We start from the raw sequence: 26,594 nt of genomic DNA on the forward strand, positions 1-26,594 counted from the left end.
TGACACAGCTCGCACTGATGTGCCATCCTGGATGAACTGCACTACCTGAGCAACTTCTGTGGGTTGTACTGTAGACACCGCTTCATGCTACTGTACCTCTAGGGGTGAGAGCAATGGCAAAATGACCAAAAGAACAGCCAAAAAGGATGAGAACAGAGAAATGGTCTGTGGCCAGCACCTGCAGAACCGCTCCTTTATAGGGGGTGTCTTGCTAATTTCCTATCATTTCTACCAGTTGTCTGTTCCATTTGCACAACAGCAGGAGAAATTAATTCACAATCAGTGTTGCTTCATAACTGGACAGGTTGATTTCACAGAAGTGTTACGGACTTGGAGTGACATTGTGTTGTTTAAGTGTTCCCTTTATTTTTTTGAGGTGTGTGTGTGTATATATATATATCCCGATAAGATCACTGCCAGCTCCACAATAACAAACTACTAGCTGCCACCACCAATCGTTTATACAGGCCGATTGAACACCTGTTACAGGTAGCGTATGGCTTCAGGTGTGCCGTTTACAGAACACGAGGAACGGAGCTATTACATTTTATATACAAAATGGGAACACGATACATACAATTACAAAAAAAAAGGAAAAACGAAAGAAATAGTAAATCTGATGTTGCAAGAATGGCTCATTTTTATAGAGGGAAATACTCAGATTGGGAAAATGAACTACTCACAGCGAACTATGTTCATTCTGAAAGACAATGACAGACACCCAAACTCTCAATTTTATTAGATCAAAGTTACACCCACATACCTCCCCTTGATAAGCTCATTTGGGAACTGGTTGTTGGATGTGCTCAGACTTTTAGCAGATTGAGATCCCCAACTTACCGGATATCTTCACCCCTGAAGGTCCCAGGCGGTATATATTGTCATCATGTTTCCTACTGCAATTTTACATCATCCATCAGAGCTATATTAAGTTGGAGGGGTCAGAAAGGCCTTACGGTGAGGTGAGTGAATGCGGTACGGTCGTCTCTTCACAATGGCGCAGAAAATATATCTCCCATAAATTTCAGATCGATGCAAACCACAATATGCATCACTGACCACTGGATCCAAAAGTTTTGCTACCCATGCTTTAATCAATCAGAGGAAGTTCATGCCTTGGAAATATACGTCGCCGCTTCTGAAAAAATGGATCTCAAGCCTAGTGTCTGGTTCCCAGAACAGATTTCCTGTTGTAATTACCTGATCACGGCAGGAGGTCGCTACTTCAATTCTCACTTCCCCAGTTAAAATTAATCCCATATGTTCAATGTGAGGATCTCTGCAGAGATGTCGTATGCATTTTTCGCTATGAGAAGCTTCATGGGCACATATGAGGTTGCTTTGTTTTTGGTGTGTATAATAAGTAGGATCTTCTCTTGTCTGACAATGGGGAGGAGATACATCACAATGTAGGCTGCAGCGAGTCAATGGGACAGACATATTCAGGAAAACACTCAGACACGAGATAAGTTACACTCCGTAAAATGATTTATTCAGTTACTAGTGATCAGACGATCAATGCTCTTACACGGTGTCTCTCATAACCTTGGTCAATTTCTGGATCTTGGTTTTTGTCGACATGTCAATATATTTGTCCCCAATGCTGACGACCATTCCTCCCAAGATTGAGGGGTCAGTCTAAAAAGATGAAACAAGATCAGTAAAAGGCAAGTTATCAGAGTATCACCATAGAGCGTTAGTGGCAGATATACTCAGGCTATGCAAGTACAGATACAGCACCGCCATTCCCTGTCTTACCCCACATACAAGGAGTCATCGATAGCTATGGCTCCATCATTTATGAGGCAACAGAGGGGGAAGACCTTTCAATCTGGACTTATATCGTTTCCAGGGGCAGAAGTCAATGATTCCTATATCATTTACCGGGAAACACGACAATAAAAAGGTAAAAATGAGCAAATCGATTTGCAGGACCCTGGTTCAGCGAGGAGGTCAGTAATTTATGGCCGCTGGTCGTGAGCCCTGTAAGCCTTCGCGGCTGCTCTTTTGATGAGCGTGACATCGTTGGTTGTAGCGTGATTAAGTCAGTCCAGTCCTACATATCCTAGGACGAGCGGGACATGCTGGCAAGTTAAGGCTATGTTCACACACGTTTTGCTGCGTATTTTGCAGCAGATTTTTATGCAATTTTTCAGCTGCATCTAGCAGTACCAGCAAAGTCTACGAGAAAGCAGAATTCTCTGTTCACACACGTTGCTTTTTGTCGCGTATTTTCTGCCTTGCTTGCGTATTTGGAAAATAGAGCAGGTCACTTCTTGCAGCGTTTCTGCAGCAGAAAAACGCACCTGCATTTTTTCACCAATAGGAAGTAACGGGTGGTCAAAAAACTGCAGCAAAAAAAAATGATTTTTTGCACAGAGAAAAGTTAGCAGCAGGAAAAAAAAAAAAAAAAGAAAAAAAAACACACAATAGCCTAAGAGGTGGTTCACACCGTTTCCGTCCATCAGCCACGGATTACTGACCTGGCCAGGGTCCTGCCATTTATTTGCTCATCTGTAATGAAAGGTGATGAGACACAAACTTTGAACAAAGCCTATCTACAGGAAAAGTGATTGGTGGAGGTCTGAATGGACCAGAGCAAGGCCATGTTCACACGTTCAGTATTTTACATCACTATTTGTAAGACAGAACCAGAGGTAAAGTATAAAAGGAACATGTCACCCCTTCTGTATTTTTCACCCACTCCTGGTTTTGACTTACTGATGGAAAATACTGAATGTGGCCAAAGAGTGGTCATTTCCATAGAAAATAAATGGAGAGAAGGTGCACATGCTTAACCTCTGCAAAGCCCCATTGTCAGGATCGGTGAGGGTCCCATAAGCTGAAGCCCCCCACCACCCTAAAAACAATAAGTTAGCTAGGGGGCCAACTGATGGGATAGGGATAATTTACAAATTTGGTACAACCCCCTTAAAAGTGGGCAAAGTCACAAGCAGAGTGAGTTATGCCTACACTATTTATAAGATGAAAAATGATTGATAAAAAAATGAAGCAGCAGGTCAGACATCAGAGTGACGCTCCACTCAATCTATATGGGATTTCTAGAAAAGCCGAGTGCAGCACTCAGCAGCCCCATAAGGAATGAATGGAGCGGCAGTGCACCGGCTAAGATCCCCCTCACTGCCAATCTCCGAGTCCAGCGGTCAGACCCCCAATCAATCTACACCCAGCCTATGGATAAGTGATAAATGAAGGCTGAACTGCAAATCCAAGCACAGCCCATGAACAACCCTTTACATTAATGGAGTCTAATAAAAGGGCAGAATCGCATCAATCGTTAAACACCTACCTTGGTCTCCAGTTTCAAGGATTCTCCCTTTGCAAGGAAACCATTGAGGGCAGTCTTTAATTCAGTCAAGCTGGCTTCATCCAGAGGCTGAAAACAGAAGGTTGTGTGATCAGCAGATGATTGCTTATAGGGAAGACAAGTCATAGCACCGGACTGAGCACACGGCAGCTCCGACATATTGCAGTACATATTGTATGAATGCACGCTGCTGATGTGACGTCACCATGGAGGGCACGTACCTGCTCTGCTTGTTATTTCAGATATTTTACAATGATTGGGATCCACTTTCCTGAAAGTGGAAAATCCCTTTATGAGTGACAGATTTGGAGTACTTGCTATGGGCAATTCTCTTAAGTACGCATGCCCTGCAATCTCTGAAGAAAGTCCGGGCCGCCTGACATTCACATACGGCAGCCGGTAAGCTACATTCAGATTATAAGAAGCACCCTCATTTTCCTTAAAAATTTTGGGTGAAAAAAAGTGCGTTTTATAATCTGAAAAATACAGTAATATATTTTCCCCTGTTCAAATTCATGAACACATCCCAGCCCACGGAGTGGAAAATATTCCCAAACTTCTTCTCTCCTCAAGAATGAGATCTATATCACACGGTGGTCAGCAGCAGACAGGACACTTACGGAGGCTGTGGTGACAGAACACACCACCTCTCCTCGGTGGGCGCTCATGATTTTAACAAATGCGCCGATCACTTCTGGAGTGTAGCGCAGACGACCGTTCTCAGCCAGCAGATCTGTCAAGAAAAACAGGAGGGTAACGATGACGATACTTGACATTAAAGGATTGTTCTCATCTTAGCGGCTCACGGCTGAGACAGGAATATTAACACCCCCGAAACCGGCCACAGGAGTTAGGACTCCGCTACTCTCTTTCCATAACCTAGGATATTCATCTTTACAATGAGGCCGATACAATTCTGCTGGTTCCCTTCTCCAGGGAGTAGTGCAGTGTCACGTCCTCACAGAGGAGGGGACTCACTGCTTCCAGACTAGACCTACCGGAGGGGGTCATTTTGACCCTTTTGCTATTTATTCTTCTTATTTCTAAAATTTTAACAAATGAGTTCTGAGTTTTTGTGACTTATTTATTCATGGTAGTGTATATTTTAGGAAACAAATGAATTGTATTTTTATTTTTCAGGGGCCCAGGTTTTACAATTCATACCTATAAGTACCGAAGGGGTCAATTTGACCCCATACATAATTTTTTTATTACTGCTGTGATCTTATGGGTCACTTTTTTGCAACATATATTTGAAGAATGAGTAAGCAGAGGGGTCTGACAATTTTGAAATGTTTTCAGAATTTATCAGAAAAAAAGTCAGAAGAAGAAAAATCAGGAACAAACGAACTCAGTCTAATGAGAAATATTTTTCCTCATGACATCTCCAAAGAATCAGAGTCAAGCAGTAAGAGTGATATAATTGACAATACCGGAGATTATGGAGAGGATGGATGATGGACGTCCTACTACGTCAACAAGATGTTGTTTAATTTATTGGCAAAAAGTTATTTTTACTCCAGAGTCAGTACTTTTGAATGGGGGTCAAAATGACCCCTAGCGGTAGTTATAGGTATTATGAAACATGCGGTAGGTGTAGTGTCAATCAGTGCAGGAGGTTTGATACTCACTGACAAAGTTGGAGGTGATGGGAGAAAACTTCTCCTTAGTCAGGAGATCAGTGACCGTCTTCTGTTTCAGGGCGCGCTTGATGTGGGGGTTGGTGATGATGGTTGATAACTTCGGATCCTTAATAAGAGTCTGGAAGACAAAGCATCAGCATTATATATAATGAGGTCCAGTAATAGGAGGGAGAACCTGTCCATATATAGGACAGATTCCCTAGGTCAGGTCTACACGTTCACCAGACCAGGCCTGGGGACGAGCGCCTGCAGCAATACTCACAGACACTCTGTTCAGCTCCTTCTCCACCTGGTCCAGTTTCTTCTCCTTGGAAGCGGCAGAGTATAGAGCAGTGGCATAGCGGCCTTCTAGACCAAACACCTGGATGGGCGGCTGGAGAGAAAAGAAAGATTGAAGAAAAAGATTAGTTCAGGAAGGAAAATAAAACTCTGAAATAACTCCTTCCTTCCCAATAATATCTGTTTACTTATAACATCTAAGCCAATCCACATACTGGTCCAAAATCATCATTGGCGATTTATTCAAGTCACTTTTATTCTTTTGTCTTGTACCTGCAGATATTTTTTTCAGCCCAAATTCTTCAAAATACTGCACACTGTTCATACATTTGGTGCAAAATTAAAAAAAAATAAAATACACTCTATACTTTTGTTTAACTTTTTTTGCAACTTTTTAGAGCCAGAAGTCGTCAATCCTTTAAAAAGTCACATGATTGTCTAAAAAGGCACCAGATTGAAAACGCCTACTTTATCCCCTCCCTGACCGGGCGATTTTTCATATATTTTTCCTCCTTAACTTTTTAAATTTTTCCTTCCACACAGATGTACGAGGGCTTTTATTTTGCGGAACGAGTTGTAGCTTTGAATAGCACCAATCACTACCATTCAACGTACTGGAAAATGGGGGAAAAAGTGCGGTGAAACGGAGCAAAAAAAAAAAAAAAAGCAATTATTTTTGCTTGCAACGCTATTTTCCGAGAGCCCGAACATTTTCACTTTTACGTCGATGGAGCTGTGAGAGGGCTTGTTTTTTGCAAGGAAATCTGACGTTTTTAATTATACCAATTTTGGGGTAGATGTGTTGCTTTGATCATTTACATTCTTGCAGCAACCGAAAAAAAAAACAATTCTGACGTTACAATTTTTTTTTCTCATTTCATTGTTTACCAATCGGGGTGAATGATTTTAGATTTTAATAGACTGGACTTTTATAGATGCAGCCATGCGGGATACTCACAAACAGGACGAGGTTCGCAGGGCTTTGATCCAGCAGCCACAGAATACCAACGTGGCTGTCGGGCCAGGGTCCTGCAAATCTGTTTGCTCAAATCTCTGTGATAAAATCTCACCACGGTCGGCAGCAATTGTCCGCCATGATCCCATGAGTAAAGACTGACCAGCAGCGGTGTGCATGTTACCTGGACCAAAACCTATTAACAAATCCCTCTGCAAAACCCCCTTGAAAACGCACAGAATGACGGGATCATTATAGACTTACCCTCACCAACTTGGCGACAGGTCTGGAGACGCTTGTGCTGAAGGAACGAACCTGGAATAAGAAGTAGAGGTGAGATGACGTTTTTCCACCTTAGGTCAGAATAAAGATATGATGACTGAGTGGGTAGAAATGTAATAAATGTTAACCCTCTCTCTTACCCGTCCATATGCTTCATTTACTTAAGCTGAACGTGACCCCTTTAACCACAAATTATAAGGGGAGATCACATTTCTGGAGAATCTCTGTCACTGGAGGCTCTAAATATTCCCCCATATAAGAAGGTGGCAACAAAAAGTGCCCCTCGCTCTCATTGTATAGTATTGGGCCTGCATCTTACTGAAAAGCAGCATTTTCTGTGTAGAGTATACTTCAAGGTGAGTGAGCGCTTCAGTGACCTTAATGTCTGTCAATGGCCGCCTTACTGGGATGTAGTAAGACATGGACTACAACTAATAGATCTTAAAGGAAACTTGTGGAGATTTCTGAGTTGTGTGGATGAGGGGCGGCGTTAGCCAAAGCAGAGGGGGCACCAAACATAGCCCCGAAAAGGTGCAAATATCATGGACGTGCCGGTTTACATGATGAAAACCCAATGACCAGTTATCTTTAAGGAAACATTCACAAATGAAAATTTTCAGCAAATCTGCATGGGGATTTGTCTCGGATTTCAGCCCATGCATTACAAAGGAGTGACTGATCGATGGGGGGGGTCAAAAAGACCCAGAACTCCCAGTGATCACTCAAAAAAGGGGCCGAAATTGTTCATCTAGTTGCACAAGCCACGCAATCAATAGAAAGCCAGCAACTGTACACATACGTGTCTGATGTATAGGGGGTCTTAGAAACCCTACCCCCCGCCTCCCCCACACTGATCAACACTTATAAACAGGTGATGGTAAACTTAAATCTTTTTAAAAGTTTAGGTGAATATTGAGTTAGAGTGGATGCAGGTAAAAAGTCTTGTAATGGAGCAAGTCAAATATTTCCTTTACAGCCACTGGACTGGGGGGCAATATATAAGTATATAGTTACCAGATAGAGCGCAGTCCATGTAATAATCACATCCCACAGCCGTCATGAGGCAGGTTAGAGTGTGAGCAGCAGGCTCAGCAGCCGAGCCCGCTGCACACAGGGCAGATGTTGGCTGTATCACACAGCACAGCAGCGATCGGTGCTAGACTAGAGACCATTGTGGCATTGAAGCTCAGCGATCTGACCCCCGGCACCTATAGGCTGTCATGGCAGCCAGAAGGCCCCAATTGCTGTCATGTTTGTCCTCCTGGAACCATCAAAAATTGCTTTCTGACATTACATACATACATTATTTAATATATATATATATATATATATATATATATATATATATATATATATACATACATACATACATACATACAACACACGATACAGGACACCATGCTGAGCACAGACAGTAATGGGGCACATACAGGGATGGCCGTCCTTCAGGGTGACTCTCGCCCATACACTGCAGCCATCTTCCCTTCTCCTGTTCCTCATCACTTTTACCTTGAAGGAGATCCTGCCCGCCGCTGCCATCTTCTCCTCCGGCCGCTGTCTAGGTCAAACCGGCGCCTCCCACGAGCCAGAGAACGTCAAGCGTGGTGACGTAAAATATGTAAATGAGAGAGTCGCGCATTGACTTCCGGGTAATGTAGTGCAGGAAAGGGAGAGCGGGGAGGAGAGGTCACAACGCATGCGCACAATGCTATCAAAGCTGGACGAAACGCGCATGCGTAATACAAAGCTGGAATCATTGGAAAAAAAAAACACCTATCAGCTTTATTGTTATTCTCTATACAGTATTATGTGAGCGTAGATGCAGGATGACCCAGAATCACGTGACACTGGTCATTGGCTGATTTTTCCTCCCCTTTTAACAAGAGCCATAATTTTTTATTTATTTTTTTTGTTTTGAGTCCACACAGTTTTGTTTTTTCTGTGGGAAGAGTTGAAGTATTTTGACCGATGCCGTTCATTTTACCGTATAATATAGTAAAAACAGGAAAGAAAAAGCCAAGGGTGGTAAAATTACCGCCAGTGCTTTTTGGGGTTTCGTTTTTATGTGTATTGTGCAGTAAAGATTACCCTGTAATATTATTCTACAGGACAGTACGATTACGGCGATTTCAGACTTGTTCGTTTTATTTTTTTGAATCATTTATTATTTATTTGCTGATTTATTTTTTTTTTTAGTTTATTTTGTTAATCATTTATTATTTTTGTAATTATTTTTTATCTTTTTTTAGTTTATTTTTTTTCTTTGTAAATCAGGAATTTATTGATTTTCAAAAAAGTTATACATTTAGTTTATTTTTTTAATAATTTGTTTATTTAATTATTTTAGAGGTTAAAAAAAATTCTGAACGTTGTAAAAAAAAAAATAGTTTCTCCATTTTCGGGAATCCTTAACACTTTTTCAGTCAATGGAGAGCTTGGTTTTTGCGAGGCGAACTGTAGCTTTTATTGGTGTCATTTTGGGAGAGATTTGACCTTTTGATCGATTTGTGTTGCATTTTTTTTTTCTGTAGGTGAAACAACAACAAAAAAACAGCAATTCTGGCAGTTTGATTTTTTTTGTGCCATTTATAATATCAGGGTTTAAATAATGTTATATTACTATATATTGGAATTTTGCTGACAAGTCGATAATATATTTCTTTTTAAATTTTGTTAATCTTTTTACTTTTTGGATGGGCAAGCGAGGGCTGATTCAAACTTTTTTTTTATTACAGTGGGTATGGAAAGTATTCAGACCCCTTTAAATTTTTCACTCTTTGTTTCATTGCAGCCATTTGGTAAATTCTAAAAAGTTCATTTTTTTCTCATTACACTCTGCACCCCATCTTTACTGAAAAAAAAAAACATTTTTGCAAATTTATTAAAAAAAGAAAAACTGAAATATCACATGGTCATAAGTATTCAGACCCTTTGCTCAGTATTGAGTAGAAGCACCCTTTTGAGCTAGTACAGCTATGAGTCTTCTTGGGAATGATGCAACAAGTTTTTCACACCTGGATTTGGGGATCCTCTGCCATTCTTCCTTGCAGATCCTCTCCAGTTCCGTCAGGTTGGATGGTGAACGTTGGTGGACAGACATTTTCAGGTCTCTCCAGAGATGCTCAATTGAGTTTAGGTCAAGGCTCTGGCTGGGCCAGTCAAGAATGGTCACAGAGTTGATCTGAAGCCACTCCTTTGTTATTTTAGCTGTGTGCTTAGGGTCATTATCTTGTTGGAAGGTGAACCTTCGGCCAAGTCTGAGGTCCAGAGCACTCTGGAAGAGGTTTTCATCCAGGATATCTCTGTACTTGGCCGCATTCATGTTTCCTTCAATTGGAACCAGTCGTCCTGTCCCTGCAGCTGAAAAACACCCCCATAGCATGATGCTGCCACCACCCCGTTTCACTGTTGGGATTGTATTAGGCAGGTGATGAGCAGTACCTGGTTTTCTCCACACATACCACTTAGAATTATCACCAAAAAGTTCTATCTTCATCTCATCAGACCAGAGAATCTTATTTCTCATAGTCTGGGAGTCCTTCATGTGTTTTTGAGCAAACTCTATGCGGGCTTTCATATGTCTTGCACTGAGGAGAGGCTTCCGTCGGGCCACTCTGCCATAAAGGCCCGACTGATGGAGGGCTGCAATGATACTTTGTGGAACTTTCTTCCATCTCCCTACTGCATCTCTGGAGCTCAGCCACAGTGATCTTGGGGTTCTTCTTTACCTCTCTCACCAAGGCTCTTCTCCCACGATTGCTTAGTTTGGCTGGACAGCCAGGTCTAGGAAGACTTCTGGTCGTCCCAAACTTCTTCCATTTAAGGATTATGGAGGCCACTGTGCTCTTAGGAACCTTGAGTAATGCAGAAATTCTTTTGTAACCTTGGCCAGATCTGTGCCTTGCCACAATTCTGTCTCTGAGCTCCTTGGGCAGTTCCTTTGAGCTCATGATTCTCATTTGGTCTGACATGCACTGTGAGCTGTGAGGTCTTATATAGACAGGTGTGTCCAAGACAAGTCCTATCAGTTTAATTAAATACAGCTGGACTCCAATGAAGGAGTAGAACCATCTCAAGGAGGATCACAAGGAAATAGACAGCATGTGACTTAAATATGAGTGTCTGAGCAAAGGGTCTGAATACTTATGACCATGTGATATTTCAGTTTTTCTTTTGTAATAGATTTGCAAACATTTCTACATTTCTGTTTTTTCTTCAGTCAAGATGGGGTGCAGAGTGTAATGAGAAAGAAATTAACTTTTTAGAATTTACCAAATGGCTGCAATGAAACCAAGAGTGAAAAATTTAAAGGGGTCTGAATACTTTCCGTACCCACTGTATTATTAGTATTTTTATTTTTTTTTTAGTCCTGCGATTGTTTGATCTCTTGTGCAATGTACTGCAATACTCCACTATTCCAGTATATAGACAATATTATGGTCTCCTATGGCCAAAATTGCCATAACCAGTCTTCAGCAGTCCCCCATCTCCCATGGCAGCCCATCAACAAGCCCCCCCAATCTCATTGATGTGATGTAGTGGACCCGATGATTGAACACCCTGACAATCAGCTGCTATCGCCAATGGAAGCCTCTAGACTGGAAGTGGACTGGGGGCATGTCACTTAGAAGAGGCACTGGCACGCCCCCAGTGCACTTCCAGCCTCATTTGCATATGGCTTCTACATTAGATTTCTCACTGCAGATTAGATCTCTACAAGCAACTCATTATTTTAATTGGTGAGCAAGCTTCTATACAGCCGTGCCACTACTGCCCCATGTAAAAACACGATGACAGGTTCCCTTTAAGAGAGTGTCAATCGGCTTATTATATTGTCAGTTGGCCTGCTTCTCTGGATTATGAGACTTTCTGGATTATCAGATGAATGGCACTACATATTGCTAAAATCACAACTATAAGGGCCATTAATGACTGCAAAAAACCCAATGAGGCCATTTTCCTTGGTGATCTATGGAGTCAAACGACTTACCCACCTGAATACCCGGCCAACTAATGCATGGCGGAAAATAGGAAAGGCAGGAAGTGTACTCAAGGGAATATATATATATATATATATATATATATATATATATATATATATATATATAATATATCTATCTATCTCAATCTCTATGTATACATTCCTCTTAAGTGTGTACTTCCGGCTTTATAAGATAGGGGGCAGTGTGGAGAATAGGAGGCTTTGTCCATTGGGAATTTGTAATGGTGACCCCGCATAGAATAACATGCCCCTACCCCTCATACAGAACACGATACTCTCTTTTAGGTCAGTGGCCCCCCCATTAAGTAGTGTTTCATTTACAGCATTCAGATAGATCCTTGTTTATAGAAAATCATCATCATCTTCATGTCATTAATATCAGACGGACAAGTGGTTAAAAAACTGTTTTATAAACATTTATTACTATTATTATGTACAAAAAATGTCATTGAAAAATCTGACATATCAAGTAATAATTTATAAAGCGTCCTCAAATTCTTTATTAGTTCTCTTCCTTCCAGAGAAAGAAAAATGTACTTGCTTCATCCTTTACAGACATGTAACCTGCTAAAGAAAACAAAGAAATTATTGTTAATTAAAATTATAGGGATTTTTTTTTATATGCGAGGGTGAGTCAAAAATTTTCCACACTTCGGTTACATTGAACATTCTCTTGGCCATACCATCTTATCAGCACTTTCCTACGAGGTCACTGTTCCCCTGGGTCTCTGCTGTGCATGTTTGAACGTGTTAAGTCAGTTTTTTGCCACTTTTTGGCATTACTATATACACACGTGGTCAAAATTGTTGGTACCCCTCGATTAATGAAAGAAAAACCCACAATGGTCACAGAAATAACTTGAATCTGAGAAAAGTAATAATAAATTAAAAATCTATGAAAAAATGAATAAATGAAAGTCAGACATTGCTTTTCTGCTTCCACAGAATTTAAAAAAAAATTTAATTCATAAAATAGGCCTGGACAGAAATGATGGTATCCCTGAAAATAATGTGACAAAAAGGGACATGTTAAATCAAGTTGTGTCCACTAATTAGCATCAGAGGTGTCTACAATCTTGTAATCAGTCAGTGGCCTGTATATAGGGCTACAGATACTCACTGTGCTGTTTGGTGACATGGTGTGTACCACACTCAACATGGACCAAAGGAAGCAAAGGAAAGAGTTGTCTCAGGAGATTAGAAAGAAAATTATAGACAAGCAGGTTAAAGGTAAAGGTTATAAGACCATCTCCAAGTAGCTTGATCTTCCTGTGACTACAGTTGCACATATTATTCAGAAATGTAAGATCCATGGGACTGTAGCCAACCTCCCTGGACGTGGCCACAGGAGGAAAATTAATGACAAATCAAAGAGACGGATAATACTAATAGTAACAAAAGAGCCCACGAAAACTTCTAAAGAGATTAAAGGTGAACTTAAAGCTCAAGGAACATCAGTGTCAGATGACACCATCCGTCGTTGTTTGATCCAAAGTGGACTTCATGGGAGACGACCAAAGAGAACACCATTGTTGAAAAAAAAATCATAAAAAAGCCAGACTGGAATTTGCCAAACTACATGTTGACAAGCCAAAAAGCTTCTGGGAGAATGTCCTATGGACAGATGAGACAAAAATGGAAGTTTTTGGCAAGGCACATCAGCTCTATGTTCACAGATGGAAAAATTAAGCATATCAAGAAAATAACACTGTCCCTACTGTGAAACATGGAGGAGGCTCTGTTATGTTCTGGGGCTGCTTTGCTGCATCTGGCACAGGGTGTCTTGAATCTGTGCAGGGTACAATAAAATCTCAAGACTATCAAGGGATTCTAGAGAGAAATGTGCTGCTCAGTGTCAGAAAGCTTGGACTCAGTCGCAGGTCAAGAGTCTTGCAACAGGATAATGACCCAAAACACACAGCTAAAAACACCCAAGAATGGCTAAGAGGAAAACATTGGACTATTCTGAAGTGGCCTTCTATGAACCCTGACCTAAATCCTATTGAGCATCTTTGGAAAGAGCTGAAACATGCCGTCTGGAAAAGGCAACCTTCAAATACGAGACAACTGGAGCAGTTTGCTCATGAGGAGTCGGACAAAATACCTGTCGAGAGGTGCAGAAGTCTCATTGAGAGTTACAGGAGTCGTTTGATTGCAGTGATTGCCTCAAAAGGTTGTTCAACACAATATTAAGTTAAGAAGAATCATCATTTCTGTCCAGGCCGATTTCATGAGTTTATTTATTTTTTTAATTCTGTGGAAGCAGAAAAGCAATGTCTGACTTTCATTTGTTCATTTTCATAGATTTTTAATTTATTATTACTTTTGTCAGATTCAAGTTATTTCTGTGACCATAGTGGGTTTTTCTTTCATTAAACGAGGGGTACCAACAATTTTGACCACGTGTGTATAGCAGTCGTTTTGCAGATTGTGTATTACCTATTATTGCTTTGGAGTTGAACACTAACCCTATTAGTTTGTTGGTTCCTTGGTGAGTTCCTTGTCCCACACTCCCACTATCTTGATTTTATTTTGTCTGATATACCTCTAATAAAGATTATTATTATTCTTGTTTTTTGATTTTGATGTATTTTGAATTTGCTGTGTATTGTATCTACAGTAGCGTATTTATAGCTGTTCACCGTCATATTCATCAGTCAGTAAAATAAGAGGATGGAGCACTGTTTTAACTGCATTGGAATTTGGAACAACCACAAGTTTCGAGTGAATGTAAGCGGTCGGCACAAATGTATGAAACTGCAATGTGGAAGTCAGGGCTTCTTTGCTGACCCAAGACAGCTACGACATGGACGATGTGTAACCCTTCATTATGTAATGATCACCTACCTCAGTCATTTTTCTTATCAGTTTCTTCCTTCTCCGCCGCCTTCCTCAGTTTCTCTTCTCGTTCGCGCTTTAGTTTGGCTTCGATTTTTTTACTTTGGTAAATCTTCACACCAGCAAAGGCCAAACACAGCAGCACAGTCTTCGCTGCTAAAATGTACATCAGCAGCGGGAAGTTGTCCAGCGCCTGAAACCAGAAAATGATGGACACTGAGAATTGGTGACAGTCGACACTTACATCCCCGTCTTCACCTAATTGAGGGTCCTGAATAGTTGAGCCACGGTGGGCAGAGCGAAGCTTCGACACCTGTAGTGGTTATAATCACCTACATGTCCATGGGGATGAAATCAGGCGAAAAATGAATTGGTCAAGTTGGATTTTTCCGGAAAGGTTTTTATTTTTTGGGTTTTTATTTTTTAGGCCATCTTCACATGTCCGACATTTATTGTCAGATTATGTATCTCGATGTCTGGACTGGCAGCAGGTCTCCTGACCCGAAATCAAGAGCCTCATATATGTTTATTGGGGCTTGCTCACACCGCCGTATTTTCCGTCCGATGTGTACGGCCCATTGCTCAATGTTATACTATGGGGCCGTGCACATGTCAGTTTTCTTCCTCGGACCAATGTCTAAGTCAATGAGTGTGTGGAAATCATCGGACTGCACTCGGATGACATCCGATTTCCGCACAATAGAGAAGACAGAGAACACAATTTCTCCATCTTCTCCATTGTGTCACAGTGTGCTCCGATTCTCTCATCCTTAGAGAATTACCGTATATTCCGGCGTATAAGACGACTTTTGAAGACTGAAAAATCTTCTGTCTAGTCTGGGGTCGTCTTATACGCCGGTAATGTTTTTGAACTTTCAGAAATTGACATGCGGGGATACTCTGGGGGTGTTAATAAGCTGCCGTGGCCGTATCCCTGCCATGTGGGAGTTAATATAAGGTGGAGGGAGTTAAAATACGGCGGTGGTAGGTCCAGACAGTCAGCGCTTCTGTGCTGAAACTAACACATCGCTGCGCTGTGTCTTCTCAGGCCTGGGACACAGCGCAGCGTATTCCCAGCAGCGGAGACAGACAGAACCTAGCGAACTTTTCTGACACATCGCAGTGTCTTCCCAGCTCCGGACACAGCGCAGGGCTTCTGTGCCGACAGCTTTCACTTGTCACAGAAGCGCTGCGCTGTGTCCGGAGCTGGGAAGTTCGCATCGCTTCTGTGACAAGTAGTGTTGAGCATTCCGATACTGTAATATCGGGTATCGGCCGATATTCGCGGTATCGGAATTCCGATACTTAATTCCGATACTTTTACAATATCGAATACCGGAATCGGAAGTTCCCATAATGCCTGCGCTCTGCAGTGTCTCTGAAGGATGACAAGCTGGATGGCAGAGCTCAGCTGAGATCCAGCCTGTCATCAGAATGCCATCCCAGCGTGGGAGAATTCTCCTGATTGTTTAAAAGCCGGCGGGCGGTAAAAACCCGCCGGCTTTTAAACAATCACACAGCCCCATACTGCTTCCCCGCAGCCTCCCACCCCGATCCTCCGCTCCCCTCGCCACCTCCCATCCCGATCGTAAGTTAGGACCGGGCGGGGAGTGCAGCACAAAGGAGCGGGGAGCGAAGGACCCGGGCGGGGAAGCCGGCAGTGAAAAGACTTCACCGCCGGCTTTCCCGTTCTGTGCTGCGCTTTCCCGCCGGTTATTTCAAATGAACAGCTGAGGTATCAGGTGATGCCGATCAGCTGTTCATTTGAAGTCGCCGCAGTGCCCTCAGAGGGTTCATGTGAGTTCATGCTTGATTGCATTGCATGAACTCACATGAACTTTCCCACGGTCTCACAGGTCAGCCTCACCTCCCAGACCCGTCATGATTGGTGTGTGCGGGTGTCTGCGAGTGTGTGTGGGGTGTCTGTGCGATGTCTGCGGGTGTGTGCGGTGTCTGTGAGATGTCTGCGAGTGTGTGCGGGTGTGCGCGGTGTCTGTGCGATGTGTCTGTGCGATGTCTGCGAGTGTGTGCGGGTGTGCGCGGTGTCTGTGCGATGTCTGGGGGTGTGTGCGGTGTCTGTGCGATGTGTGCGGTGTCTGTGCGATGTCTGCGGGTGTGCGCGGTGTCTGTGCGATGTGTGCGGGTGTGTGCGTGCAGGCAGACATAGGCCGATGTGACACTACTACTCCCATCGGCCTATGTCTGTCCCCCGTCCACTCCTGCCAGCAGGATCAGCTCGATGGGAGCAGTAGTTCCCATCAGCCTGATCCTGCTATATAAATTGCCCTACTGTGTCCCCAATAAATGTTAAATACATGTCATTGGTGGCCAGTGGTTACCTACAATAAATTAGTTTATACATTACCTGTCCCCGCCGATCGCCACCTAAAATAAAGTAAAAAATAAAAAACTACACCTATACTCACCTAGACACCTAATTCCCCGAAGCCATCGATCTCCTGTAATAAAATATAAAATAATAAACCACAACCTTATCCTTACCCCTCCGTAGTAGTCCACGAGTGTCCCACGAAGATCTCCAGTTCAGAGCAGCCACATAGAATGTGACCGCTCTGAACCGCTGCCGCCGCTAGAATGACGGGGCCGTAAAGCAGCCACGTCATTGCATAAGCGGGTTCGCCGGAGTTCAGGCAGCGCTGCTCCGGTTAGCTGCTTTACGGCCCTGCTGTATCGTGAGAAATTCCCACGGTACAGCAGTGCCGTAAAGGAGGTCTCCGGAGCTGCGCTGACTGAATGCACTCCGGTGACCTCAGTCAGTGGCTCCAGCTGCCGGGAGCGGACGTGTTCCCGGCAGTGTGAGCTTACAGCAGCCATGCACAGCTGTCACCATCTCCAGATGTGACAGCTGTGCATGGGAGATCAGCGCAGGAACGGGGACAGGTAACTATTTTTTTTTTAGTAAACTAAGAATTAAATAAAATGGTGTGTTTTATTTCAAATAAATAATTTTTTTCTTGGTGTAGTGTGTGTTTTTTCTTTTTAACACTTTGTAGGTTAGTAATGGGGGTGTCTTATAGACGCCCATCATTACTAACCTGGGCTTCATGGCAGCTGGCGCTGACATGAACCCCAGCCCTATTACCCCCTGCCACTGCACCAGGGCAGCGTGGAAGAGCGAGGCTAAGTGCCAGAATTGGCGCATCCTATGGATGCGCCATTTCTGGGGCGGCTGACGGCTGGTGTTTCTAGCCTGGGAGGGGGCCAATATTCATGGCACCCTTCCTGGGCTATTAATATCAGCCCCCAGCTGTCTGCCTAGCCTTTGCTAGCTATTAAAATAGGGGGGACCCCACATCATTTTTTTGGGGGGGTCTCCCATTTTAATAGCTAGTAAAGGCTAGGTATTCAGCTGGGGGCTGATATTAGTAGTCTGGGAAGCTCCGTGGGTATTACCCCCTTCCCAGGCTTCAAATATCTGCCCCAGCCGTCTGCTTAACCTCCGCTAGAGACTAAAATTAAGGGGAACCCCACGCCAATTTTTTTTTAAATAAATCCTTTATTTTAACACTAAATGACAAGTACAGTAATCAACACTGTCACTGTACTTCATATATATGTGACTGACATGTTTCTATCTATCTAATGTATGTATGATTCTCTATTCCTTCTATTCTAAATTGTCGGGTACAGATGCTGAATTGCCGGCCGGCTTTTTTAAAGAGACGGTGCATGAAAACACTATTATTTTTTTAAATAAATCCTTTACACTAAATGACAAGTACAGTAAGCAACACTGTCACTGTACTTCATATATATGTGACTGACATGTTTCTATCTATCTAATCTATGTGTGAAGCTCTATTCCTTCTATTCTAAATTGTCGGGTACAGATGCTGAATTGCCGGCCGGCTTTTTTAAAGAGACGGTGCACGAAAACACTATTATATTTTTTAATAAATCCTTTACACTAAATGACAAGTACAGTAAGCAACAATGTCACCGTACTTCATATATATGTGACTGACATATTTCTATCTATCTAATCTATGTGTGAAGCTCTATTCTTTCTGTTGTAAATTGTCGGGTACCGGTGTATGCCGCTGATGAAAATGGATGATAGTAATGTTGTTGTTGTATGCCTTATGTGTATGAGTGACAGTTTTCCTGCTATATACCTGCATGTCATAAGAATTTAAATTAAAAAAGGACCATGTTAAATTCAAATCTGTTTTTTTTTTAATTTTTACCGGTGTTTGGTATGCGTTGGAAAAGGGGTAGTCTTATACGGTGAATATATCCTAAACTCTATATTTTAACAGGAAAGTAGGGGGGTCGTCTTATACACCAGGTCGTCTTCTACGCCGGAATATACGGTAGATCACACTTTTCTAACACTCTGATCAGAGTGTCATTTGTATAATTGACCCAATTCTACAATTGCCCTGAAGCTGTTGAGTTTGGGTCAGAAAACCTGAAGCCGGTCCGGACCAGACGTCCCGGTCTGTAGTTGGACCTTCAATGTTAGAAGTGTGAAGCTGGCATTACTTTATTGAATTTTTTTCTTTATCCCATTTTTTCGATACATACTAGACATGAGTAGATCGATTTGTGGGACTCGGGTCCAGCGTCCAGGTCAATGGTACCTTGTGGATGGACTGGAGGCCTGCAAATCTCTTAACTTCCGGGGACCCCGGCGCAGCATTTGATTTGTCGGAGCTGGTGCGACGTTATCTGTGCAATGTGAAGCACAGATAACATCACACCAACCCCGGCTAATCACTAGCTAGAAACAAAATGGTTGGCGACGGTAACACATCACACGTCCCGGCCATTGTTTACTAAGCACGGAGACAAGTTAGGGGCGCAGGTCGTGACAGGATTATATATGACCGTCACTCTGTCCCTTTTAGCTCTTGAAATGTCCCTTTTTTATGTTGAGGGGGAAAAAACATGACATTAATTGCATTACTCCTGAGAGGATCTGTCTGGCTCCTAGTTACAGATTTTACACAAAATTTCATACACGATCACCATGTTTTCGCTCTGAACACTAGAGGTCGCCCGTACGTGCTGAAAATTTGTCTCCAGCTCTGGAGTCACTTTCCCGAGTCTACCGCTATGGAATGGTCTTCAGCAAAATGGCCGACACACAACAATCCCTACTGCAGACATTTCTCAGATCGTTTCTGCTATTGAGTTTTACTTTTTATGTCTGATGATGACCGCAGGAGAGTCACGGAGTGAGGACTGTGGTGGGCATGGAGCAGAATAATAGAATATGTCTGGACTGTACACTGCAGACACCTTCCTTGTATCGTCTACTGCTGGCCTTACACAGTGAGGAGCTGCTGCAGAAGGCTAGGAGGCCTTGCATGCTGGTAAGAGGCTGAAGTGCATCTGTATTGCTGCTTAATGCAAGATACAGATGTAGCAGAGCTGAGTTTTTCACTTTAGGACTGCATTGTTTATACATTGTGATAGGTGCAGCTAAGCTATACCAGCAGTCCTATGTAAGACTGCAGAAAATAGTTGTGCCAAATGACAAACTCAGCTCCGTTATATCTCCATAGCCCCCCAAAAAAGTCCCCTTTATTAATGATTGATCAATTACCTTCCAATTGAAATCTGGCATTGTGCTCATTGTGCTACGTCAGTGCGGGGTCAGCAGCGTGCAGAGCGGTGGCTGTACTGGATTCTGGCAGGACGGCTGTGTGTACTGGGACTGTGCTCGCCACTGGGAGGAGCTGGCTTCGTTCTGGAAGTTTCAGGCCATGCGGTGGATTGACAGGCGCAGCAGATGCTGTCGCCCTATAGGGGGGTCGCTGTACGGTTATTCGGACCGCACGACAGCTGGAACCACGGATAAAAATAAGGAGACGAAAATATCTGTACAATCGTATACTCCCCCCAAAAAAGTATGTCCCTGCCGTGTGCATGAATGGAGGCATCGCAACACCAATTTATGGCTAGATTATTCCCTTCTTTATATGGCGTCCTATGGCGCAAATCATGATAAATCCCCTAATATCTGGATATGACGCAAGATCGGATCTGTTGTCGCATGAATCCCATTTATTGTGCCCGCCATCGATATTCCTTTCATCAGATTCCTAATATAAATTTAATATGTCACACCAGAAAAGCACATCTACATAAAGCGACACCTTTGTGAACATTTTTTTTATTACTTAAATACATGTGTTTTGGGCTAAAAATCATTCTTGCAATTGGGTTTCATTAAAAATTTTGCACCTTTTGACTTTTACGGTCCCTTTGTTTCCCTGCACATTATACTTTGATGTGGTCTGAGGTCATAAATCAGCAGAGAAGGTCAGGAAAAAAAAGCAAATAAGCGTCACAAACTTTCCCATCAGTCCGTCACAGCGAGCTCACTGACGGATTCTCAGTAAACTCAATCTGTAGCCAGCGATAGACATAGAAGAAGAATACAAACCGAATTGCAAAAATTGTGGGTTTCATTAAAAATTTTGCACCGTTTGACTTTTACGGTCTCTTTGTTTCCCTGCACATTATACTTTGATGTGGTCTGAGGTCATAAATCAGCAGAGAAGGTCAGGAAAAAAAAGCAAATAAGCGTCACAAACTTTCCCATCAGTCCGTCACAGCGAGCTCACTGACGGATTCTCAGTAAACTCAATCTGTAGCCAGCGATAGACATAGAAGAAGAATACAAACCGAATTGCAAAAATTGTGGGTTTCATTAAAAATTTTGCACCGTTTGACTTTTACGGTCCCTTTGTTTCCTTGCAAATTATACTTTGGTGTGGTCTGAGGTCATAAATCGTCTGAGAGAAGGTGAGAAAAATAACCCCCATAACTCTCGTATTGGTCCGTCATAGCGAGTTCACTGACGGATTCTCAGTAAACTCAATCTGTAGCCAGTGATAGACATAGAAGGCAAACAATGCAAAACCAATTGAAAAAAATATTTATATATTTTTTTTTTTTACTTCTAGCCCCTACTCCAGGCGCAGCCATGACCACTGAGCACGAGATCCAGTTTTGGTTGCTCTTACTCGGTTATGTCGTATCCAGACGGAAGAAGCGGAAAAGAGAGACGGTCAGGAATTACTGGGTGCACCCGCTGACCAGCCAACGCTTTTCCAAGGGGCAGTTTCACCTCCGATATGGAGATTTGCGGAAATCCCCGAAAAGGTTTTTCGATTATTTTAAAATGTCCATAGGAACATTTGACGAACTGCTGAAGTATCTGCGGCCCGCACTCATCAGGAGCGACACGAAGATGCGACTGGCGATATCTCCGGAGGAACGACTTTGTGTGACTATCAAGTATGTTGTAACCTAAGAAATGTTGGGATTGTTAAAAGCTTGGCCGTTTTTTTCCTGAAACAGCGCCACCCCTGCTCGCAGGGTGTGAGTGTTATTGCAGCTCAGCTCCTTTGAAGTGACTAATGTCGAGCTGCGGTAGCGCACAACCTGGCACTATTGTTGGGAGAAAGCAACCATGTTGTTTAGACCATTGATTACCAAACTGTTAGGCCCCTTTTCAGACTTCAAACTTTGAATTTTTATGCCCTTAAATCAGAGAGATATGTCACACAAAATAGTTAATAAATAACATTTCCCACATGTCCACTTTACATCAGCACAATTTTGGAACCAAAATGTTTTTTTAGTAGGGAGCTATAAGGGTTAAAAGTTGACCAGCGATTTCTCATTTTTTCAACAAAATTTACAAAATCATTTTTAGGGACCTCATCTTATTTGAAGTCACTTTGAGGGGCCTTTATGACAGAAAATACCCAAAAGTGACACCATTCTAAAAACTGCACCCCTCAAGGTGCTCAAAACCACATTCAAGAACTTTATTAACCCTTTAGGTGCTTCATGGGAATTTTTGGAATGTGGAAGAAAACAATGAACATTTAACTTTTTTTCACAAAAATGTTACTTTAGACCCCAATTTTTTTATTTTCACAAGGGTAACAGGAAAAAATGGACTATACAATTTGTTGTGCAATTTACCCTGAGCACGCAGATACCCCATATGTGGGGGAAAACCACTGTTTGGGCGCACGGCAGGGTTTGGAAGGGAAGGAGCGCTATTTGACTTTTTGAATGCAAAATTTGTTTTAATAATTAGCAGACGCCATGTTGCTTTTGGGGATCCTCTGATGCGCCTAAACAGTGGAAACCCCCCACAAGTCACCACATTTTGGAAACTAGACCCCTCAGGAAACTTATCTAGATGTATAGTGAGCACGTTGAACCCCAAGGTGCTTCACAGACGTTTATAACATTGAGCCGTAAAAATAAAATTTTCACATTTTTCCCATAAAAATGTTTTTCAGCCCCTAATTTTGCATTATCATAAGGGTAACGGGAGATATTTTACCATGAAATTTGTTGTGCAATTTCTCCTGAGTACGCCGATACCCCATATATGGGGGAAAACCACTGCTTTGGTGTACGGCAGGGCTTGGAAGAGAAAGGAGCGCTATGTTGGCTGGGATAGGTTGCAGACACCATGTCACATTTGAAGAGTCGCTGACATGCCGAAACAGCAGAAACCCCCATAAGTGACCCCATTTTGTAAACTACACCTCTCAAGGAATTCATCTAGGGATGTAGTGAGTATTTTTTAATTTTTAAATTTATGCCATTGGGCAGTGAAGAAAAAAATAATTATATTTTTACCACAAAAAAATAGTTTTAGCCTCAGATTTTACATTTTCACACAGGGCAATGGGTAAAAATGGTGCGGAAATGTGTCACACAATTTCTCCTAAACGTGGCAATACCCCATATGTGGCTGTACAGTACCGCTTAGCCATACGGCGAGACCCGGGAGGGACGGAGCGCTATGTGACAATTGGAGAACAAATGATTGTAGAATAGTTTGTGGACTCCATATACACAGCCCCTAAGTGCTAAAAGAGCAGAATTCCCCCTCAAGTGACCCCATTTTGCAAATTATACCCCTTTGGGAATTTACCTGCAGGTGTAGTGACGATTTTGACTCCATGAGTCTTTTCCAGATACAAGCAGCAGTGGATGTTGCTGAGTGAAAATTTCAAACTGCCGTTGAAGTGACCAGTACGTTGTAGTGACCAGTACGTTGTGCCCAGCTCATGCTTCTGGAGACATACACCTGTAAATTAGTCGGGCTCTCATCGCTACAGGAATGCCAAACATGTGAACCCTAAATGTAGTTTAGGCACATTGTGGGGCTCAGAAAGGAGGGGGCATTTGGATTTGGGAGCACAAAATTTTCTGAATTTCTTTTGGGGGGCAAGGGCCATCTCTCTTTTCCAGAGCCTTTGTGCTACCAGTTACTTGGAAGTCCCTTATATTTTTAACAGATGACGGACCTGAGTGGGGACTAGCTTTTTTTGAGGATTAAGTTGAAGCTTTATTGTGGACATTTTACATAACGTTTATCCGGCGCTCTAGGCTGAGCACTTACATCGGGGTTTCCATGTAAATTTCCAAGTGATGTAATTCAGATGAAACCCCTGCGGGATCCATTCACTGTAATGAGGCAGCAGAGTTACTCTGGAGTCCGTCTGGCCTCTGTTTAGCGGTGTCCTTTTATTCAGAAGTGCTCAAAACTGTGGCCAACCGCCTAAAAAACTGACACCATGGGATCACAGGCTAGACGGCATCCACAGTGCCTCCATCTGCCTCATTACAGGGAATCTTCCATCCGTCAGAGATTTACATGGAAACCCCGGTGTAAGCGCTCAGAGGAGAGCGCAGGATAAATGTAAGCAGAGCCTTACTGCGATCTTTGGAAGACATAATAAACAAAGCAGCAGGTGAAGAATTAGTTTTATTTTTTACGCCTTTCCTCGTGCCGTATAAGTGACTAGATGACTTTATTCTTCGGGTCGGTGCGATTATAGCTATACCAGATTCATATCGGGTTTTTATGATTGACAGCTGTCACACACTAAAAGACCCTTTTTTTTTTTCAAAATCTAGTTTTTGCATCGCCATATTTTGAGAGTTATTTTTCCATATTTCGGCTTGCTGAATCATGTGACGCCTTGTTTTTTGTGGGATGAGTTGACGTTTTTATTGGTACCATTTTTGGGTGCGTGACATTTTTTGATCGCTTTCTATTCCGTTTTTTAGGAGGTAAAATGAACAAAAACCAGCAATTCAGAGATTTGTTTTTTAAGGTTTTTTTTATGCCGTTCTGGATGTGGTAAAAGTGATAAGGCAGCTTTTTTTTTCGGGTCAGTATGTTTACAGCGATACTACACTTATATAATTTTTTTATATTTTGGCGCTTTTACACAATAAAACTATTTAATAGAAAAAAAAATTTTTTTTGCATCGCTTTATTCTGAGAGCTATAACTTTTTTATTTTTCTGCTGATGGAGCTGTATGGAGGCTTTTTTTTTTGCGGGACAAGATGACGTTTTCAGCGGTACCATTTTTATTTCCATTTGGCTTTTTGATCACATTTTATTCCACTTTTTGTTTGGCGATATTATGAAAAAGCATAGTTTTTTTGCTCTGTTTTTTTTTTTTTTTTTTTTACAGTGTGCACAGAAGGGGTTTATTAGTGTGACAGTTTTATAGATCGGGTTGTTCCGGATGTGGCGATACCAAATATGTGTACTTTTTTTGTTTTTGCATAAATATACCGATTTGTTGGTTTAATATATTTTTTTTTTATTTTGTGATTTTTTTAACAGTTTGAAAACATTTTTAGAATTTTTTATTACATTTTTTACTTAGTCCCTGTATGGGACTTCAATTTTTATTTTTCTAATCGCTGGTCTCATGCAATGCAATAGACATGTATTGCATTGCATGAGAGCTGACAGTTTTACACTGTCTGATCTCCTGCTAGACTCAGCTGCTGGGGGTCCTGAGCACTGTGGGACCACCGAACGTTTATAAACGTCAGCGCTGCACAGAGCCCAGGCAACACCGGCGTTTCTATACAGTAGGCAGTCGGGAAGCAGTTAAAGGGGTTTAACAGTTTCAGAAAAAACCTGTCCCCCTGGCTGCAGCATTTAAAAAACAAACGATACTTTAGTCACCCTCCCCAGGTCCAACGCTGAGTCTCTCAGTGTCTATTATTGTCTGCAGCGCTGACGTCATATCACCGGCTCTGCAGCCAATCACTGAGCTCATCGTCTCTGCCCGAGTCGACAGCACCTGCCTCTCCATCTTTGTGCTCTCATGAAGCTCAGCCACAGGTCCTGCTTCATAGGAGATCGTCATTTCTTCTGTATACCACAGCACAGTAGTATTGCGCTTTTTTAGTACAAATGATCTAACGATCGCAGGTTCAGGTCTCCTAGGGGGGACTAAAAAATAAAGTAGAAATGAAGAATAAAATGTTTTTTAAAAAATATAAAAGTTTGATTCGCCCTTTTTTATGATTCAAAAATAAATAAGTATATTTAAAAGTAAGATCTAGGAACATCTAAAATTAATCAACCGGAGAAGACACCGTAAAAAGGAAACAATTATATAAACATTCAGAATAGCTGTTTTCCAGTCACTGCACCTCCCACAAAAATACTATAAAAAGCAATCAAAACATCACATGCTCCCCAAAATGGTAAAAACTACATCTCGACACAGTTCATGTTTTTTTCAACCAATACTAGAAATTAAATCCAAAATACATCTTATTTCATCGCACTTGGAATTTTTTCCCATTTTTCAGTACATAGAATCGTAGAATGTTAGAGTTGGAGGGAACCTTCAGATTCATCGTGTCCAACCCCCTGCTCAATGCAGGAGTCACTAAACCATCTCAGACAGATGTCTGTCCAGCCTCTGTTTGAAGACTTCCATTGAAGGTGAACTCACCACCTCTCGTGGCCGCCTGTTCCACTCATTGATCACCATCACTGTCAAAAAGTTATTTTCTAATATCTAATCTGTATCTTCTCCCTTCATCCCATTGCTTCCCGTGTTTGCATGTGCAAATGAGAATAAGGATGATCCCTCTACACCGTTCCTCGTAGGACATAGTTTGCAGACCAGTCACCATCCTGGTCGCTCTTCTCTGAACTTACTCCAGTTTTTCAATGTCTTTTTTAAAATGCGGTGCCCAAAACTGGACACAGTATTCCAGATGAGGTCTGACCAAGGAAGAGTAGAGGGGGATAATTACTTCACGTGATCTAGACTCTATGCTTCTGTTAATACATCCCAGAATTGTGTTTGCCTTTTTTGCTGCTGCATCACACTGTTGACTCATGTGCAGTCTGTGATCTATTAGTATAACCAAGTCTTTTTCACACGTGCTGTTGCTTAGTTCTATTCCTCCCCTTCTGTAGATGTAATTTTTG

At 42.2% G+C, this 26,594-nt stretch overlaps 2 protein-coding genes across 3 annotated transcripts; both read right to left on the reverse strand.

Moving 5' to 3' along the window:
• Positions 1-1,466: 1,466 nt before the first annotated feature.
• On the reverse strand, positions 1,467-8,144 carry ATP5PO (ATP synthase peripheral stalk subunit OSCP). Its single transcript, XM_073668364.1, has 7 exons — positions 7,997-8,144; positions 6,470-6,520; positions 5,234-5,344; positions 4,960-5,089; positions 3,949-4,061; positions 3,311-3,397; positions 1,467-1,638 (listed from the first exon to the last, which is right to left on the reverse strand). The coding sequence occupies exons 1-7, from the start codon at positions 8,024-8,026 to the stop codon at positions 1,525-1,527; spliced, it is 636 nt and encodes a 211-aa protein (XP_073524465.1). The 5' UTR covers positions 8,027-8,144; the 3' UTR covers positions 1,467-1,524.
• Positions 8,145-11,912: 3,768 nt separating this feature from the next.
• Positions 11,913-20,053, reverse strand: SMIM11 (small integral membrane protein 11). 2 transcript variants are annotated; one of them, XM_073668365.1, is made up of 3 exons: positions 19,900-20,053; positions 14,337-14,520; positions 11,913-12,056 (listed from the first exon to the last, which is right to left on the reverse strand). In XM_073668365.1, exons 1-2 carry the CDS (start codon positions 19,927-19,929, stop codon positions 14,338-14,340), a joined length of 213 nt encoding a protein of 70 aa, XP_073524466.1. In that variant the 5' UTR covers positions 19,930-20,053; the 3' UTR covers positions 11,913-12,056; position 14,337. The 2 variants fall into 2 exon arrangements, with proteins under 2 accessions (XP_073524466.1, XP_073524467.1); XM_073668366.1 differs by having other exon boundaries at positions 11,922-12,053.
• Positions 20,054-26,594: the final 6,541 nt, after the last annotated feature.

The sequence above is a fragment of the Phyllobates terribilis genome, unplaced genomic scaffold (assembly GCF_046119375.1).
Source record: "Phyllobates terribilis strain yellow unplaced genomic scaffold, ASM4611937v1 Scaffold_2__4_contigs__length_985480577, whole genome shotgun sequence".
NCBI lineage: Eukaryota > Metazoa > Chordata > Amphibia > Anura > Dendrobatidae > Phyllobates > Phyllobates terribilis.